Here is a 20,610-nt window from a genome sequence, read left to right as displayed (position 1 = left end):
TCAATGAAAACCTAATTCACTTTTTTAGGTATTGTCAGTGAAATTTTATTCACCTTAACTTTATGATTCTTGTGTGCTAGTTGAAGGTTTTATTGTTTGGATTATAGTGAAATAACGTTTGCTAAATAAACAAAATTTTTCTACTGCAATAACATTAAAAAAAACCATGGAAATATTTCATCTCATGCTCTCTTGTTAAAGCTTACTTTTCTAGGATATATGTTTTAGATGTTATTTGATCAGAATGTAATCCGGAATAAGTATGCGCTTTATATAAAGGATGCTCTAGTATGACTGCTGAAATGTGGCTTTGTTTGACAGATTAGATTATTGCTGTAGATACTATATTTGTTTTTCGTCAGTTTTAGTTACTAGAAATAGTTTTCATGAGTGCCCTATCCAGGTTTAGCAAATTTTTAATCTAATCCAGTAACTGTATTAACCAATATGTCTTATTTTTTACAGATGTAAAACACTGCATATAGACGTCTGCTTCTGACATCATTACAGACTCTTGAATACCTACTTTCTTTCATGGCTGTATAATAGGATGACTTCTGATATTATTAATGGTCTCAAATGAACAACTTTTTGGAGTCCTACTGACTTATCCCAGGGATGCTCTCATGGATAACATGAAAGTGCCTGAAGGTTTTTCATATTTAATCCAAACTTTTTGTTATCACTGCAGTCTGGTGATCTATCATGGAAAAGAGTTAATTTAGTTTTTGGTTCAATTTAATTTCCCGATAACTGCCTTTTTTTATTCAATGGCACTATGAAAACCACTTGGTTTTAGATTTTTAATGACAGCACTGTCTTTAAGATGACATATTAAAATGAGTAAAAGCAAATTGGATTCCTTCTGGAAAAATTTTCTGTATTGACCCTGTTTAACCATTCTGTTCAGCTATTTTTTGAAACATCCCCCAAAGAGTTAATGCACTTTGTATAGGATACGTGACCTTTTGCAGCTTCATAATTCATATCTACATGTCACCAGTGTTTCCCATGTTAACAGTTCTCAGCATGTTTTACTATATTTGCCTTCGGCGCCGAGCCAGGACAGCTACAAGGGGAGAAATGATGACCAGTCGAAGAGCTATTGAATCAAACAGTCGAGCCTTATCTGTCAATGTTGAAGTAATCCAGTATGCCAAAGAAGTGTTGGATTTCAGTTCTCATTACGGTAGTGAAAACAGCATGTCCTACACCATGTGGAATTTGGCAGGTATTCCAAATGTGTACCCCAGTTCTGGTGACTTTACACAGACTGCTGTGTTTCGAACTTATGGAACTTGGTGGGATCAGTGTCCTAGTGCCCAGTTGCCATTCAAGAGGACCCCACCTAACTTCTATAGCCACGACTACGTAGAGCTTGCATATGAGGAGCCAGTTTATCCCACTGCAGTGCATGTTCTGGAAACATATCATCCTGGGGCTGTTATTAGGATTTTGGCTTGTTCTGCAAATCCCTATTCCCAAAATACACCAGCTGAAGTAAGGTAAACTTTTACTGAGTCTATCTCTTTAATTTGTTAAATAATACAACCACAAAAGAACCTGAATTTACTATCGATGTCTAAGTATTTTGTCAGACCAGAAGTATTTATTTCATTCTATACATAATTTAGGGTACATGTGTTTTGGTTTCCAACATTATTTTAATATCAATATTGTAGTTATAGCTTATTTACTGACACCATTTTAGGATCAAAGCTCATTTAGGTTTCATTTGTATAGTAATAGTTCTTCTAACAGGCCAAGCCTACAAGTAATCTATAGAGAATTTTTGATGAACAATAGTTATTGTGCATTTACAGTAACTTGTTAATTAAATGATGGTTCTCTGGAATTTTTATTTCCCCTTAAATATGGAGAGTAAATTGTTTTTACAGTATTCTATTTTGAGGTGAAGATTTTTGGATTTACTGTGTTGTAAGACAAAATGTGCCTATTGCTTAAAATTTATTTTCAATTTTTGAATGTAACCCTTATTTATCAGAATTACTTAAACTAAATTTGAGTACAAACAGAATAAAAATTTGCTTTTGAGGTGAACCTTTGTATGTTATATTTTACCTTAGTGTGACTAGTTAGGCTAGAGTAATATGTTCCTGTAAATAGCTTATAATGGAAATGCGGGAATAAATATGTCCAACTATAGGATATTAGCAGTAGCCAGTTTCCCCAACATTTTCATGTCTTACAATTAGGGATGCTAGATATCATGTAATTGAATAGTTGTGTAACCGCATGAAACTATTAGTGGCTACACGACTATTTGATAGTCCCCGGGGCTGAGGCTAGCAGCTAGTGCATTCCCAGCCACACTCCCAGGGAGCTCCCTGCCACCCTGCGCTACTGCCTTTGTATCAGAGGAAATAGCATGGGGTGGCAGGGAGAGCTGGTCTGTGAGGCGAGCCAGTTTAAAAAACGGCTCCCTGCACAAACAGGCTGCCTGCCGTCCTGCACCGCTGCCTCTATCAGGTTGATCTGTGGGGAGCTTGGACCTCCCGTGGACAAGGGCTGCTACTGAGAAGCAGCCTCTGCCCATGGTGGGCTCAGGCTCGTTGCCGAAAGAGGCTGCTCTGCATCTCACAGAGTAGCCTCTTTTTGCAGGGCGCTTGGACCCCCCGTGGACAGAAACTGCAGAGCTGGTGCTGGGAGGAACCGGCTTTTAAGCCAGCTCTCCCCAGCACTGGCTTCTGCTCCAGAGGCACTGATACAGAGGCAGCAAGGAGGGGAGGGGAAATGTGTGTAGTCGATAAGATTAACCAATAAGCCTAGGCTTATCGGTCAATCATATAGTCAAGCACATGTTGACATCCCTACTTACGACGTTAATACCTTTAATAAGTTTGTACATATTTCCTTTTATTTAAGATCTTAGACTAAGTGAAAGTGCATACCTCTAAGTGAGGGCAGCATTTAGTCCTTAATTTGTATTTTATATCCCTTATTCAGTTTTTAATCATCCTCACTATTTAGTGTAATCATATTGTATTCAGGGTGATCTCTGTAGGTAAAACAATACTTGTGAGTTACAGACATTAAATGAGGCCCAGTGGCTGATTTAATTTAAAAAGTATTGAGTTCAGACTCTGGTATTACTATCTTTTTAAGCATTTCTGATCATTCTCTTGCATTAATGTTACAAATGTTTATTCATTAGCATTCACTGTGTGCACTAGATGAGGCATTGGACTGGGACTTGGGATACACCATTTCTATTTCTAGCCATTTGACTAGTCTGGTGATCTTGATTAAATCATTTATTTGTTGTTTCTCCATCTGTAAAGTGGGGATCATACAGAAATCTTTTGTAAAGCATTTTGACATCTGTGAATGAAAAGTACTATCTAAAAGCTGAGTAGTGGAGATGGAAATTTTATAGAGCAAGAACAAAAAGGAATACATGCTATTAAAAGTATTTCACATGTAAGCTTGAAAAAGAATATATCAGCCATATGAAGGGCATAGTTTCATTGGTGAATGTTGACACAGGAGACAGCACAACTAGATTTATTCTCGCTAAAAGTCTTTCACCCTGAGGTAGTTTTCAGAGAGTCAATGACCGGATTCTTGCACCTATGAGCCTCATAGGAATACAGTAGAGAATCTAGCCTCCAACCATCTCTAAAAGCAGCTGTGTTAGAAAAATATTAGCTTTTTACAAATCTTGTAAAAATCTGCCCCATCATGAATAGATCAGGAAGCTTTCCTGGGCAAGTTCCATCAGCTTCCGTAGAACTGAAACTTTAATTTTGTAGCAGGAGAAGGGGGAGCACTTTAACCTCTGTGGGTGTGTCTAAACTACATGGCTCCATTAATGGAGCCATGTAGATTAGGCTGATCGGCAAAGGGAAATGAGGCCGCGATTTAAATAATCGCGGCTTCATTTAAATTTAAATGGCTGCCGTGCTGAGCCAACAAACAGCTGTTTGTCAGTTCAGCGCGCTAGTCTGGAAGCTCCCGCGCCGACCTGAAAGCCCTTTATCGACCTCCCCATTATGCCTCGTAGGATGAGGTAGATGATCACCTGTTTGTCGGTTCAGTGCAGCAGCCATTTAAATTTAAATGAAGCCGCGATTATTTAAATCGTGGCTTCATTTCCCTTTGCCCAACAAACAAATTTACATGACTCCGTCGACGGAGCCATTTGGTCTAGACGTACCCTGTGATTGCAGAGATAACATTCCAAATGTGAACCTTGTGTAAATATGTTTTTTCTAAATGTCTTCAGTGTGTCTGCTGCTTCTTATAGCTTTGTCAAACACAGTAGAGTGAAAACTAACTAGGATCTTGTTGGTTTTCATTCCCATTATTAGTAAATCTGTGGGAAACTGAAGTTTATATTCTGCTTAGGAAACTTTTCAAAACTGTGTGATAGAATTGGCATCATGGCCCTTGATGGGAAAGGTGAACTCAGAAAAAGGTGTCAGAACGGGATGGATTGGATGTCTGTTTGGAGGGTGGGCGTCACCACTCATTTATAATTTTGGGTTCACTTCCCAGAGAAGACATACAGTGCTTGATTTTGCACTTGCACATGGTTTTTAAAAAACTGTAGAAGCAGTATAAAACTGACCTGATTCTTGCAGATCTGTGCTGTACTCAGAATTCTCAATGACAAGACATAAGGTAGAGAGAGAGAGATTGAAGGAGAGCAATAAGAGAAAAAAATATGAAAGGTTGTAAAGCACATTCTTTGAGGGAAAAATAGAAAGGGTGCAAAGGGCTAGAGGGGGTGAGAAAGAGAAGAGGAAAAATATGCCGACAGCTTCATGGAGCAAAGCTACCTAATGATCAATATAGGAAAGAAAAAAAGTAAAGTTGGTTCAGGAGCAGAAAGAAGGTTAACAGCAACAGAGATACTGTAGTAAATTAATTTAGAAAATACATTAAATTTAAAATAATACATTACAGTCCAAAGTTGAATACAATAAATAGTGCACACATTTTATACTTCTTAAAATTGATTAGAGGGGCCTGTCATGGCAGTGCAGATAGTTCTTAGAAAGCCTTTATGTCTTGGCTACTTAAGTGATTCAGTTGACTAGTACATTTTTTAGATTAATTGGTACCCTATCCTCCTTAAGACTTATGTGAGTGCATAAATCATAAGAGGAGAGGTGTGTTATTGTCACAATTTATTTTGGACTGTTGTATCAGTTTGTTGAAGCAATTAGGTACAGTTTGTTTTACATTTTCCCCACTTATTGAATAAGTATCTATATACTTGAAAAGTAATACATTCAAGTTGAAAGAACAATAATAGGCCAAACAATCAACATTTAATTCACTACCTTTCTAACCAAGAAATAACAGAATTCAAAACATTATAACATGCAAGTCATTTGCAGATATGTACACTGAAAAAATCAGCTACTTTCAGTCTTTATGAATTTGGGAAACAAACTAGAAGCCATTCAAGTACTACAAATTTGTATTAAAATAGTTTCAGTTGTCTGTTCACTGCTATTTACAAAAATTGGTTTTTCTTTATTTCTCTTTGTTTTAACTACTCATATATATCACAACCAAACATTAGTGTGCAAGTTTGGTAATATTGTGCTATAATTTCTAGGATAGTAATGAAAGGACTAAAAGAAAATAATGATAGATTATTTATTGATATAATAAACTAAATGTGTTTAATGAAAACATTTAAACTTTTAATCCATATCATTCCCTTTGCTACTAAGAAATAATATGCCTTTTAATTTTTAAGGATTTAAAAAAAATTATCTGAAAGTCTGCCTATTCCTTGATCAGGTTAATCTTGGCAGAATAAGCTAGTTACTGAGGTAAACTGACATATAAAAGGAATACAAGTTGCTTACTAAACTAAAAGAAGCTCTAAGAGGATAAAAAATAATGAAAATAATTTACTCAAGCAGAGAAAAAAATTATACCACTTTCCTGTTGACAGTCTTTTGCCTCTGTGCAAAGCAGGTGAAGGTTTCTCACGACTTTTGAGGCCCTCTTTTTTCCAGGCAGGAATCTCCAAGGTTTGGGTTTCCTCCAATGTAGCATTTTGGTTACCTAGGATATCACAGGATCTTGTTTTAGAATTCCTTGCAGCTATCCACAGCATGAGGAGGGAGGCGGGCACTAAAATTACAATAATGTGGAGACAGATCTCAGATGTTATCTGGTCCAGCCTCTTGTAATGAATGAAGACCAAGTATACTTACACCATCTCTGAGTGTTTGTTTTAGCTGCTCTTGAAAACTTCCAGTGATAGGGACTCTACAACCTCCATTTAGAAGCCTATTCCACAGCTTAGCTATCCTTATAAAGTTTTTCTAATGCCTAACCTATATTTCCCTTGCTGTAGATGAAGCCTATTATGTCTTGTCTTACATTTGGTGGAAGATAATTGATCACTGACTTCTGTATAACATCCTTTAACTCAGCATGCTGTGAGGCAGTCGGAGGTGTCCCATGGAGAGCAACGGAGTTAAAAATGGCTGCCCTTAAAGGGGCAGGCGACCTTTTTCCCATCCCCCCAATAACTTTCCCCCAACCTTTTATTTTTGGAGGAGGAGGGTCAATAACTTTCCCTGTCAGCCCCCCCCCCCCTTTTCTTTTTTTTGCTCAACAAAAACCTCGGTGTTCCTCATAAAAAAAAAATATTGTTAGAACATAAGAATGGCTGTACTGGGTCAGACCAAAGGTCCATCTAGCCCAGTAGCCTGTCTGCCGACAGCAGCCAATGCCAGGTGCCCCAGAGAGGGTGGACCAAAGACAATGATCAAACAATTTGTTTCCTGCCATCCTTCTCCAGCCTCTGATGAACAGATGCCAGGGACACCATTTCTATCCCCTGGTTAATAGCCTTTCATGGACATAATCTCCATGAAATTATCTAGCTTCTCTTTAAACTCTGCTGTAGTCCTAGCCTTCACAGCTTCCTGTAGCAAGGACTTCCACAGGTTGACTACATGCTGTGTGAAAAAGAACTTTCTTTTATTAGTTTTAAGCCTGCTACCCATTAATTTCATTTGGTGTCCTCTAGTTCTTCTATTATGGGAACTAATAAATAACTTTTCTTTATCCACCCTCTCCATACCACTCATGCTTTTATAGACCTATATCCTATCCCCCCTCAGTCTCCTCTTTTTTGAACTGAAAAGTCCCAGTCGCTTTAACTTCTCTTCATAGGGGACCCGTTCCAAACCCCTAATCATTTTAGTTGCCATTTCTGAACCCTTTCCAAGGCCAAAATATCTTTTTTGAGCTGTGGAGACCACATCTGTACACAGTATTCAAGATGTGGGCGTACCATAGTTTTAGATTCCCAAATCTGCACCGTCTTTTGTGGGTGATGAATCTGAGGAACTGTCCCAGATTGAAGTGTCATTAGAGGAGGTTTTGGAACAAATAGAAAAACTTAATGTTAACAAATCTCCGGGACCAGATGGCATTCATCCAAGGGTTCTAAAAGAACTAAAATGGGAAATTGCTAAATTACTATCTGTGGTTTGTAACCTATCCTTTAAATCGGCTTCCGTACCTAATGACTGGAAGGTAGCCAACATGACACCAATATTTAAAAAGGGCTCTCGAGGCGATCCTGGCAATTACAGACCGGTAAGTCTAACTTCAGTACCGGGCAAATTAGTTGAAACAATAGTAAACAATAGTAAAGAATAAAATTGTGAGGCATGTAGAAGAACATAATTTGTTGGACAAACGTCAACATGGTTTCTGTAAAGGGAAATCATGTCTTACTAATCTATTAGAGTTCTTTGAAGGGGTTAACAAACATGCAGACAAGGGGGATCCAGTAGATATAGTTACTTAGATTTTCAGAAAGCCTTTGACAAGGTTCCTCACCAAAGGCTCTTGTGTAAATTACATGGCCGTGGGATAAGAGGGAAGGTTCTTTCTTGGACTGAGAACTGGTTAAAAGACAGGAAACAAAGGGTAGGAATAAATGGTAAATTTTCAGAATGGAGAGGGGTAACTAGTGGTGTCCTACAAAGGTCTGTCCTGGGACCAATCCTTTTCAACTTATTCTGGAGAAAGGGGTAAGCAGTGAGGTGGTAAAGTTTGTGGATGATACCAAACTGTTTAGGACAGTCAAGACAGAAACAGACTGTGAGGGACTCCAAAAAGACCTCACCAAACTGAGTGATTGGGCAACAAAAAGGCAAGTGAAATTTAATGTGGATAAGTGTCAAGTAATGCACATCGGGAAAAATAATCCCAACTATACATACAGTAAGATGGAGCTAATTTGGCTATGACAAATCAGGAAAGAGATCTTGGAGTTATCGTGGATAGTTCTCTGAAAACTTCCACACAGTGAGCAGCGGCGGTCAAAAAGGCAAATAGGATGCTAGGAATTATTAAGAAAAGGATAGAAAATAAGACACAGAATATCTTTGGTGTTTGGTGTTCCTCGGTCTTAAAAAGTTTAAGAAACACTGTCTTAACATATTTAAAGACTTATCAGGACGACCTCCCCCCCCCCAGTCTTTTCTGAAGTCTAAACATGTCAAGTTTCTTTAACCTTTCCTAATAGGTCAGGTTTTACAAGCCTTTTATCCTTTTTATTGCTCTCCTTTGGACTCTCCCATTTGTCCACATTTTTGTTAAAATGTGGCACCCAGAACTGGACACGCTATTCTAGTTGAGGCCTCACCAATGGCAAAAAAAAGAGGGGAAAATTACTTACTGTGTGATACATTTGACAGGCCTGTTAATATACCCTGGAATATTAACCTTTTTTTCCAACTATATGACCAAATCTTCAATTTGTCCAGATAGTTTTGAATTCTCATCCTGTCTTCTGGCCTCTCCCAGCTTTCAGATTATATAAGCATACTCTGTGTTCCATTACTTAAGGCATTAATGAAAATATTATGTAATAGCAGAACAAGGACGGATCCCTGTGAAACCCCACTAGATAATTCCCCGCTAGTTGACAGCAAACCATTGATAACTTCTTTTTGAGTATGGTCTTTCAACCATTTGTGAGTTCCCCTTATAACAGTGGTTCCCAAACTTTTTGGCATCACGCCCCCTTTTTGATTTTTGAGAAACCCTCATGCCCCCCCAATAGCATCAAAACTTGTTGAACAAAAGAAAAAAAAATGAACTGACCGGGACCGAAAAACAAAAATACTAGCAAAACTTAGGGGGGGAATTAAAAGGGGGGCTGGGTTGCCTCACGTTCCCCCTGAAATTTCTTCATGCCCCCCAGTTTGGGAGCCCATGCTTTATAATTTTATCTTCACCATGATTCACTAGTTTGCTTATGAATCATGTGGGACTGTGTCAAAAACCTTGCTAAAATCAAGATGCATCATGTCGACAGTTTCTTCAGTGTCTGTTAGGCCAATAACAGATCAGAAATCTGTGCTGTGTCTCCACTGCTCAGCAGTCTCGCTTAAAATGGTTGTCTGGTGATTTGGAGTCTCTTACGTAAGGAGGCCCTGGCTTTTCAGATGTACACAGCCAGTTTGTCACCTGCTGTCTTTCAAATGAGATTAAGCATTACTGCAAGACTTGAAGAACAGATCAATGAGAGGGGAAGTAATGCTGAAGGTGTGGGGTCTCATCTGCTTGCTGCTTATGTGGGATTTTTTTGTCCAGAGTTGTATAAGGGAAGATGAAAATCTCTGTAGTTTGGTCTCATCTGGTCAGAGTCTTAGACTTGTACTGTCTCTATTGATATGTTTTTATTCTATGGACAATGCTGTTAGTCATCCAGCTCTAAAATCTGTTATTTAATTAACCTCTTGAAGCCTAAAAATGAGTCTTATTCCATACTCTTAGACAAAACAGTTCGCTTCTCGATAGGAAAAAAAGAAGGCCCTGCTTCTCCCCTTCCCTAACTTGTGGAACATCTTAAACATCCAGATTTTGTGACGTAAGTGTTCCTCGGTGCTTTGTTTTTCATTAGTGCTTCATCTCCTCCTTTCCAAGTACCACCATGAGAAAGGAGGCATTACAAAAGTTCCAGCCAGCCTCTGATCCGAGCAGTTGTGCAACTTATCACAAGCATGTGCCTAAGTTATTAGTGGTGAAGAATAAACTGTCAGTGTCATACTTGGACCTATCCAAATCTAGTGATGAGCTGCCTTTTGTGCAAAATAAGGTGGATGAGTTAATGGATATTTTCTTTTCCCTACACTTTTCCCTCATGTTCCAGTTGATCAGAACCCTTCCAGGATGTAAAAATGGAAGATTTGTTTCTTTTGACTTTTTCTCATAGCAGTCTTTGGGAGAGGCTGTGCACTCCGAATGCCGTATCCAGAGCAAAAAAGATCTACCAGGAAATCAACTAAAAAATGCTATACTCACTCTCCACACTGGAAATTTCTAAACTCAAGGACCTTGAAGGATTTTATGGATCAAAAGATGTAACAGTTTGTTTGAAAGGCTTTGTGACCATAGGAACAGTCATGGGCTGAGTAGTTGCCCCTTATGTGACTCTGTAACCAACTTCATGTTTCATGCAATGCTAAGTCCTGTAGTTGTCTACAGAGAGATTCTCATCTAGGTTCTTCTGTTTCTACACAGCTGCCAACTGAATCAAATTTCAGACACTGCTTCTGTTACAGTTTGTTTCAAGTTCCATTTGATCAGTAGAATCTTTTTAAGGAGTCACTTGAAAAGGCACTAAACAGTTCTTCAGATTTGAACATGATCATGTCTAACCATTCCTCAGGCCAGGACTCAAGCAAATGTGAAGTTCTTTCATCACAACTTTAACTTACAGCAAATCCAGAATCCTGCATTCTTTCATCTCTTCTACTCTACTAGACACTTGATAGAGGGATGGATAGCTTCTCCAGAAGGTGTGCTCTCTAAGCTACACATTTCAGCTGGTGTTATGTATATGATGGTTTTACAAGTTACATTCTCACTATATTTTACTAAAATCCAACCTGTGATTCTTGTCCCTGTTCCTAACTTCTTGTTGTCTCTACCTTATGCCCTGGTTGAGGAGGTTATAGATCACAGGCTTGATTAACATGGTATTGGATCTTCAGATATTTCTATGCCACAGAGGAGATCTGCTAATGAAAGAGCAATCCTCCATCCAAAAGCATGAAGTGATTATTGTTCACGTGGACCCAAAAGAGAAGTCAGCAAATAGAATTTATTCTATTGGAAGATGTAAAGTTTGTTTTTATTGTGGGAGTATGAGTGTTTGGGCAAAAAGGTCGAGTCTCAAGGTACAAATCCCAACGTTAAATGTTTCCTAAGGGCACCAACCTCATTTCCCATCTTTTTTTTGGTTAAGAATTAAACTCCAGTCTTTGAGAGCACTGACAGTCTTAGAGCAGAGTCTTCTATAGTGATATCTGCTAGGTGATCCACTATTCACTAAATTCTGAATATTAGTTATCCAGTATTAAACAATGCCATTTCTTTTACTTGGCTGAAGTGTTTTCCAAAGAAAGAGAGAGGAGATATTTTATGTGTAATTAAGACTTTCCAGGGTGCAGTTCAGACCAGTTAGGATCTGTCTCGCTCCTGACATGCAACCTGGGGTTCCTCATAATGCGTTGCTGTTGTGGCTTCCAACCTGGGCTCCTCTCATACAGCCAGACAACATACAGATTACATGCTGAGGGTATGTCTACATTGCATTCCTCCTTCGAGAGAGGAATGCAAATGCAGACAAACGAAATTGCAAATGAAGCACGGATTTGAATTTCCCACGCTTTAATTGCATAATGGTGGCTGGCCGCTTTTCCGAAATAGCGTATTTCGAGGAAAAAAAAGGTTTATTTAGAAAAGAAACCCTTCCTTCAAAATAACCCTTACTCCTCATTTCAAAAAGGAAGGGTGTTTTTGAAATAACCCCGTTTTATCCTCAAAATACCGCTATTTCGAAAAAGCGGCCAGCTTCCATTATGCAAATGAAGCATGGGAAATTCAAATCCGTGCTTTATTTGCAATTTCATTTGTCTGCATTTGCATTCCTCTCTCGAAGGCGGAATGAAATGTAGACATACCCTGAGTATCTGTGAATAGCAACAGCCCTGGACCAGCAATTCTTACCTCAGCAGCCTGTCAGCAAACACCAGTCACACTCTGAGTTTGAGTACAGGTTGCACCTCTGTAAATCAGGACTCTGTTTCGGCCACATATGCAGAGTTACTGTCCTGTCTCTGAGAGCAGTGTGACAAATGATGGCCAGCTGTGTGAGATTTTTTTTTTACGCTAGGACTAGGACAGTCGGAGGTGGAAGGGGGCTGCAACTGGTGAAAGTTTACTGGTTTTTTATAAAGGGTGCTGAGAATCCTCAGAGTAAAATGCCACTGGAAAGAGCAGCAGTAACTGCTGTACATTTATCAAAGAAGCAGAAAGAGCAGAAGCTGTGTGAAGTAGCAGCTGTGACTAGCACCTGCAAAACTTCCTGTCACCTGGCGTATGCAGAACACTTTTAAAGAGCAAACCTCTCTACATTCCCAGGCCTGTCTACGATGTGGGGAAGCATTGCAGGTTTGTCAGGAATAGGGTTTCTCTTCTCTCTCTGGACTACCCCATGTCAGGTTTGGTGCTGATGACACTACCATAATTGAAGAAGGTACATGAGAGAGGATGCATGAAGAAAATTAAAATTTAAAAAAATGCTTGTTGCAAAAGAGAAAAAAATCAAATTTACAAATCAAAGATGACTTGAAGTTTGTGTTTTTAAATTCATATTCATAATATTTCACAACTGAGTAAGGCTCTATCAAATTCATGGCAGTGAAAAACCGTGCCACAGACCACAAAATCTGATCTTTTGTGTGCTCTTACCTATTCTGTAAAGATTTCATGAGGGAGACAGTGTTTCTCAAATTGGGGTCCTGACCCAAAAGGGGATTGGCTACCTTCAAAGTTGGGTGGCCAGAGACGGCAGCTGCTGGCCAAGAGCCCAGCTCTGAAGACAGGAGCACAGAAGTAAGGGTGGCAATACCATACCATGCCTTTAGATTCCTTACTTCTATGCTGCGGATGGTGGCAGCCTTGCCTTCAGAGCTGGGCTTTCAACACCCAGCCACTGCTCTCTGGGAGCATGTCTGCACTACAGAGTTATTTTAAAATGACAAGGTGAGCATCCACACAGCAAGGCTGTTATTTTGAGATAATAACCCCTCGTTCTATGAGGAATAACGCCTATTTTGAAATTGGGCTAGTGTGGACACTCAGGTTCTGTTATTTCAAAATTACTCCTCAGAAGCATTCATAGTAATTACTCCCCAGTGCTTCCTGGGGCTATCAGTCGAGATAGCATATCCACATTAAGGGAGCCTGCCTCAGACTAATTTCTCTGTAGTGTGGACATGCTTTTTTGAAATAGTTATTTCAGGAGTTATTGTTTCAAAATAACCTGCTAGTGTAGACATAGCCTGGCTGCCCAACTGTGAAGACCTCAGTGCAGAATAAGAGGGCAATTCTGTGACTCCTTAAAATAACCTTGCAGTCCCCCACAGCCCCTTTTTGGATCAGGACCCTTACAGTTACATGAAATATCATTTTTAAATATTTGAAATCATACATGAAATTTCTGTTTTAAATATCTGAAATAATGAAATTTACTATTTTTAAAATCCTGTGACTGTGAAATTTACTAAAATGGACCATTAATTTGGTAGGACCTTACCAAAAAAACATTTTCTAATGGATGACTTAAAAGATAAATCTTGCTTATCTGATCAGAAGATCAATAAAATAGAACTCAGAGATTTTAAAAATTATTAACTGAATTATTACAGCTCCTATTTTAATAACCTTATGCTATAGTCTTTAGTATATAGTTTTTAAAAAATTTGTAGGGAGTGGAATTAGATGTTTTGGCTAAGTATTTGTATGGTTCTTCATGTGATCCTCTGTTCCCTACTTAGTATATTTATATTAATATATGATGTTTACTATACAAGCTTATTATTTTTGTGTTAGTAAAAGATCACACATGTATGTTTGTGAGCACTTCTCCTGTTCTGTCGGTCAGTACTGCAAAGGAAGTACACAAATGTATAATCTTGTATTTGTTGAGCCTGTTAATTTTTTTTCTTTTTCAGATATTAATTAAAGTCTGGGGAAAATACAGCAATACAGCAATCTTAACTGGCTTCTCAACCACTTACCTAACTTACTAAATGCTTGTACTTTTGCCTGAGTAGCACATTGTGTGTAAGTTCAGAAACTTACATTAGTAATTTAACCCTTCTGCCAGGTAACGCCAGCAGCAACCAGGGCTTGGCTCAATATCGAGGGATTCCTCTCCATCCATCCATTATAGAATTGATTCGAGCCCCCCACCCGGTAACCTGGCAAAATTCACATAACACCCCTGGGCACTGCTGAGAGGCAATGCTTCCCCACTCACAAGCACAGAGTCTGAATGTGGAAAAGAAACTCTTAATAAAAGGAGAGGGACATATTGTGGCATTAATTTGGGAAAACACCACAGAGTTCAGAACAAAAAAAAATGAGCAAAGTCCCACCCCTAGTAGGCTGGGCAATGTCCTTTTCCTTTCAGGTTCTTAAGTCCAGCAGTGTAAATGCTCCCTTCACATGTCCAAACCTTCTCTGAACACCACTCAAAATTTCTGCCCTTGGTCAGAGCAGACCCAGAGTTCAGAGGTGCATCCACAGAGTTCACCTCCCATCCTGAGTGGAGGGAGGTAAAGAGGCATCTTACTCATTTTGCTGGTCACTCACCATCTGCCTGCCCGCTGTTCTCTGGTGCCGCCTTGCTGGCCATTTGTCTCGCCTCTCTGCCGTTGCCCTGCTTGCTGCTCCTTATGCCTCTCCATCTCCGCTCTGCTCGCTGCTCGTCATGCTGCCATTGCTCTGCTGACCACTCATCATGCCACCACTCTTTTGGCTGCTCATCTCATTTCTCTGCCACCAAACTGTTGGCGCTCAGTCACCATGTGTTTGCTGCTTCTGAGGGTTTGTGGTGGATTTGGCTCTGGACAAACATGGGGAGAAACAGGTTAAACCAGTCTTACAGCTCACACCTAGAGGGCATATAGCATGCTGATTCAGAGTCCTAGTTTAATCTCGCAGGGCTCTGGAAGTGGAGCCTATGTCCATCTAAGTTTCTTTATACACACTGGCAGTATGTGTCTCTCCTTTTTGCCAGGTTAATCACAGACTTTCTTCTTTTGTAGTCCCACAATAATTGTAGATATTGAAATTAGTGTTAACACAATTTGTGACCCAATACCAGCCAAGTTGATTACAGTGAGCAAAACACTGCTCCATCAGCTGAATATCTAAAAGCAAAGCAGGCACAAACTGTATTTACATAGACACACCCAGGGTTTCTTTCCCTTTTCAGCTGGCTGTAATGGAAGCTTTCATTCAGACCCTGCTTACATCAGCATATTTTTTGTATTAATCATTATATTATATGTGGAATTTTTCTTTTGTAGGTGGGAAATCCTTTGGTCAGAAGCACCTACCAAGGTGAATTCTCCCCAGGCTCGCCAATTCACACCTTACATTAAACAGATAGATTTTCCCACAAATCTAATTCGACTGGAAATAAATAGTTCCCTTCAGGACTATTATACTGAATTAGATGCAGTAGTACTACATGGTGTGAAAGAGAGACCTGTACTTTCACTTAAGACTTCAATGATAAATATGAATGATTTGGACGAAGATGAGGATGAAGAAAAGAATGGCTGTGAAATGGACAGTCTTAATAAACAGTTCAATGTTGCAGCTCTCAGGGAAATGACAACTAATGGGTATTTTGATAAACTGCCTTATGAGGTAAGGAAAAATTTGCTGCTTATACTACAATGGAATTGTTTCAACCAGAAGGCTGAAATACTATTCAGTTACTGATCCAAAGCTATAGTTTTTTCCTTACTGGTTATGCAGTTCTTGCATCCTGGTTGTGGGTATCTTATTTATATAATTATTATATAGTTATTTCTCAATAGTCATATAAGAAGTGACTATAGTTTTGATAATTATCAGCCAATCAATGCATAAGTATTTGCATAATCGCTGTACAGTTATTTCTCAGTAACCATATTGTGAGCATGTATATTTCAACTTGGCTACTACAGTCCCTCAGTTCTGCCTATGAAACTCAAAATTTGTCATCTGTTTGCCAGGGACACGCACACTGCTGGGCTTTGCATTTATTTAATTTGAAAAATAAAAATTCCAAACGTCACACAAAAGAGAAAGAAAAATACTAAAAATCAAACTACTGATATAAAAATCCTTTTAAAAATAGGTTAAATGCTTCATCTTTCCCATTGTCCCTGTCCACATATGAGAGGGGTGGCAAACCTTTTGGGTCAGATAGGAGCCATGCATGATTGAGAAGCGCAAAAAAACCACAACCCAGAAACCAAACCCTCACTGACATGTAGCCCCTGACTGAGAAGCAGACACTTCCTACATTCCCCTCATACACCAGAGACTAAGGGCCCAGTCTAGTAGATTTTGTGTGCTCCAGCCCTGTGGTGTAGGGGGAGGGAGCAGGAGCACCAGCATGGGCTCCCCAATGCTGGTGGGGGAACCCTGGGCTTTGGAGCCCAGATCCACACAAGCCAAGGGCTGTATCCAGTGCTGGGCCTTGGGTTCCCCACCCCTGACATAGGGCATCATAATACAAAATATACTAAAGCAGTGATCTACAGCTTTTGCCATAATATACTGAAAAATCTCAAAGGCCATTCTCAGGTTCGCTATGCTGTTCGAGTACCTTTGCAGAGCCACTCCTCTGCAGCATGGAGGAAGCAAGGGCCACCTGTAAGTTTCATGGGGAGAATATGTTCAGCATTGGAGGGTTAGCAATAGCTTTAGGGCCATCATAGGTCTTGTCTCTAGTTACTAGAGGATCAACGCTCTGGTGATTCATCTTCTGGGATTCGATTTAGAGAGGTTAGTAGACTAGGGATGTTAAATTTAGATGAATCGGCTAATCAAATAGTCGATGCAATTTACATCAACTATTCAATTAGTCAATAAGGGCGCCTCTGCCTTTGAAGGGCATCAGCCCCAGTTCCCCGTTGGCCATGTGCTCCCTGCAGCATTTCAAAGTGGCAGCATCACTTAAAGGCCGGGGTCAACTGGGCTCCACACGGCATTTCAAACTGGCAGCACTGTGTGGAGCCCAGGGTCTGGGCCCGGGTTCCATGCAGCACTCCACTTTGAAGCACCGTCTCCTCATTTCCGCTGCCCCACGCCCAGTGCTTCTTTCTGATAGAGGCAGCAAGGAGGCAGGGGAAGTGACCAGTTGACTAGTGTGTTGACTATCCGATAAGCATTTGCTTATCAGATAGTGGACTAATCATTCACATCCCCAGTAAAAACCTGCTAAATCAAACGCTGAGGGTGCTCCCGTGGACCAGGGTACTTTTGTTATCACGAGGAATAAGGGAAGTCAATGGGAGCATTTCTCCCGTGGACTTCCTGCTGTTGGGCTGACACAGAAAATCAATGCAAGGTACATTGACTCCAGTCACATAGCTGGAATTATGTATCTTGCATAGCTTTTCTCTGCCAGTGTAGTCCTGACCATAGACCACTCGTCTCCCTTCTTCCCTGAAGTTACCAATGCAGAGATTATATTGGCCAGGGGGAGTGGCTGGAATGTATTACACTAGCAGTTGAGCACACTGTATTGTGGACAATAGCCTTTTGCTCTGATTGTAATCATCTGCAGGGGAGATTAGCAAACTTTTCATGGCTTTGCCACTGTTTGTAATGCTTAGAAATCAAAGTATTTTTTCCATTTAGACATATTTTAATAGTCTCAATTTCTAGTTTTGATTACAGTTCATTTATCAGAAATTATGTCAGCATAATTCCAGAAGTAAGTTTTGCTGACACATATTTCCTTTGTTGGTCAGCTTGTCTGTTCAAAAGGAGAACACTATAATGCACTAAAGATCTTAGGTGAACAGTGGATGTTGTACTGCAGTGAGGGGGGAAAAAACCTGGGAGTAATGAGTATTCAGAAAATGCATACTTAGGGTGGATTTTGAAAAATATAATACCTGAAAGCTTACAAGTGCCTCAATAATTTTAGAGAAAACGTATATATTGGAGGTAAAAGCTTATGCCCTAATAAATGTTAGTTTCTAAGTGTATGTCTACACATCAAAGTTATTTCAAAATAACAGCTTTCCTAGCGTCTACACAAGCCAACCGCTATTTCGAAATTAAATTGAATTAATGGAGAGCTTATTTTGAAATTGGTAAACCTCATTCCACGAGGAATAATGCCAATTTCTAAATTGCTATTTCGAAATAAGTGCTGTGTAGACACTTATTTTGAAATGGGGAGCCTCCATCCCTTCCCAGGGTGCCCTGGTGGCCACTCTGGCCTCAACCAGGAACACTCTACTCCCTCCTCCTCGCCCCTCCGGAGCCCTTAAAGGGGTAGGCTCTGGCCACAGTGCCTGTGCCAGCTCCAAGCCTGCCAGCCCAGAGCCAGCAGTCACTGCCCCTGACCCAGTGGCCCCAAAACATGAGGCAGAAAGCCACTGGCAGCCAGCCCTCCACCGCTGCCCAGGAGCAGTCTGCCAGCTCCCAGGAGCCTGCCAGGGTCCGGAGAAGGCGGGCGCCTTTCTGGTCCAGGGCGGATATCATGGACCTTATTCAGTTTTGGGGGGGTGCCCCCAATGTCCATGATATCCGCACTAGACGGGGGAACGCAGCCATCTATGGCAGCCTGGCCACCAAAGGCCCCATGTGAACCCAGAAACAGGTTTGCATGAAAATCAAGTTGGTCCGGCAACACCCTGAACCCTGAGCTCCCCTCCCCCTTCTTCCCCTTGCTTTCCCCTTCCAGCTCCCTCCTCACAGGTTTCCCCCTCCCCTCTCCCGACTCCTTTCCCCAGTGTTACCATAGTTTCATCCTCCTTCCCTCCCCCCCCCCCAGTTTTGTTAAAGAAAGAGAGTTTGTGTTCATGAAAATACATGTATTTTATTTAACATCAGGAAGGGGGGTTAGGGAGGGATAAGTGGAAGGATGTGAGGGAGGAATGAGGCACAAGCCTCCAGTGGGGCAGACCAGGGAGGCTCTTAGTGTTCCTCACGGTGGAAGCTCTCCCACAGGGCCTCCTGGATACTGACAGCCCCCCCGATGGACCTCCTGGATGGCAGCCTGCAGAAAGTGCAGCCAGGCTCACAGCAACGCATCCAAGAGAAGCACCAGAGTGTCCGACGGTAGCTCTGGCTGCATGTTGCAGAGTGCTGTGGTGTCCTGAGTGAGGGCAACCAGAGCACGCAGAGACAAAATGCTTTGCTGTCCCTCATCGAGGTAGGCAAGCAAGCAGGGAAACGTGAGAACCGGCTGTCTGGGGGTGGGATCCCTTTAAGCACAGGCCTCAGCTAGCCTCAGGCAGCAGCCACACAAAGTAACTCCTGACCTGATGCCCTGCCAGCCCTGGTTCTGGCCGGCCTTAAACGTGATTCAGCGTCCACTCAGTGTGAATGCGCTATTTCAAAATAGCCAAATGCTATTTTGAAATGCATTTTGTGTGTAGACGCGTTATTTCAAAATAACTATTTCAAAATTAGATATTTCGAAATAATGCTGTAGTGTAGACGTACCCTAAGGTGCCACAGAACTCCTTACTTTTTCAAAGAACTTTGTTAAGCAAATGTAGCTTGAAGTGCATTTCTTTACAGTGCAGAAATCAAGGAACTTAATATTAGCGTATCTAAAGTCATGCTACCTCAATTCCCATGAAGTTATTATTCATATACACAACACTTAAAAACAGTGATTCTCAAACTTTTTAGGCCAAGGCCCACCTGCTTAACACAAACCTTTCCATGGACCACCAGCCAGCTACCCATGATGACAAAAATGGGTGCAGAAGGGGTCTGGGTGAGAAGTAGGGAGCAGTCAGGCCTGCCAATGAGGTGGGAAGGCAAAGGGGACTATTCTCCTGAGACCCAACCATTCAAAGAAGCCCAGAGCTACTTTGAACTGCCACAAAGGTGACAGAGTACCACTCTGCACATCTTTGAGGGGCGGGGCTAAGGAATGACTGCCCTCAGCTTTGCCTCTTCTGTGGGTGCAAAGCCACCTCCTACCTTGCCCTTGTGTCTGCAGTGGCTGTCGGCCCTGCTAGGTGCAGGAATGGAATGGGAGTGGAGGGGTCTACGCATGAGGCACATGTGGGGGTGTTTACCTGGCTTCACACACACACACACACTCACACACGCACACACTTACAGGTAGAATAGGGTAGGGTAAGTGAGAATAATTGAACAAAGGTATAATAAGGTGGGTAGTAGGGCTGCCAACACAGGGGTTGGGGTTGGAGCAAAAGGAGCAGATGCAATTTAAAAAGGCCTGGAACTAAATAGCTACTGCCTCTACTATCTCAGCAAAGGCTGGAGGCCCAGACCATTCAAATCACTTCTGGAACCCTGCACAGTGTGGGCTGAGTAGTGCTGAAAAGCTGGTTGGGGGAAGCTAATCCCCAGCTGCCGCACTTGCCCAGGGCCCAGTAGTTCTGTTGGCGGTCCTGGTGGGTAGTACAACTGATAGGGTTGCCAGATGGTTTCAAAAAAATACCAGACACATTTGACATTACATCACAATCTACACTACATCTTATTTACACTGGACATTTATGTTTTCTCATTTATATTTTC

General features: G+C 41.0%; 1 protein-coding gene across 4 annotated transcripts in view; it reads left to right on the top strand.

Moving 5' to 3' along the window:
• Positions 1–20,610, top strand: part of FBXL4 (F-box and leucine rich repeat protein 4) — an 84,378-nt gene that overhangs the window by 12,721 nt on the left and 51,047 nt on the right. For all 4 annotated transcript variants that reach the window (XM_075923920.1, XM_075923918.1, XM_075923919.1 and 1 more), the window contains 2 exons: positions 466–1,505; positions 15,402–15,747. In XM_075923920.1, the coding sequence (XP_075780035.1) occupies positions 994–1,505; positions 15,402–15,747 (858 nt within the window). In that variant the 5' untranslated portion in view covers positions 466–993. The remainder of the gene's footprint in view (positions 1–465; positions 1,506–15,401; positions 15,748–20,610) is intronic.

This window comes from Pelodiscus sinensis, chromosome 3 (assembly GCF_049634645.1).
Source record: "Pelodiscus sinensis isolate JC-2024 chromosome 3, ASM4963464v1, whole genome shotgun sequence".
In the NCBI taxonomy this organism is placed as follows: Eukaryota; Metazoa; Chordata; order Testudines; family Trionychidae; genus Pelodiscus; species Pelodiscus sinensis.
The sequence above is the reverse complement of the archived record's forward strand: the minus strand, read 5'-3'. Positions and strand labels throughout refer to the sequence as shown.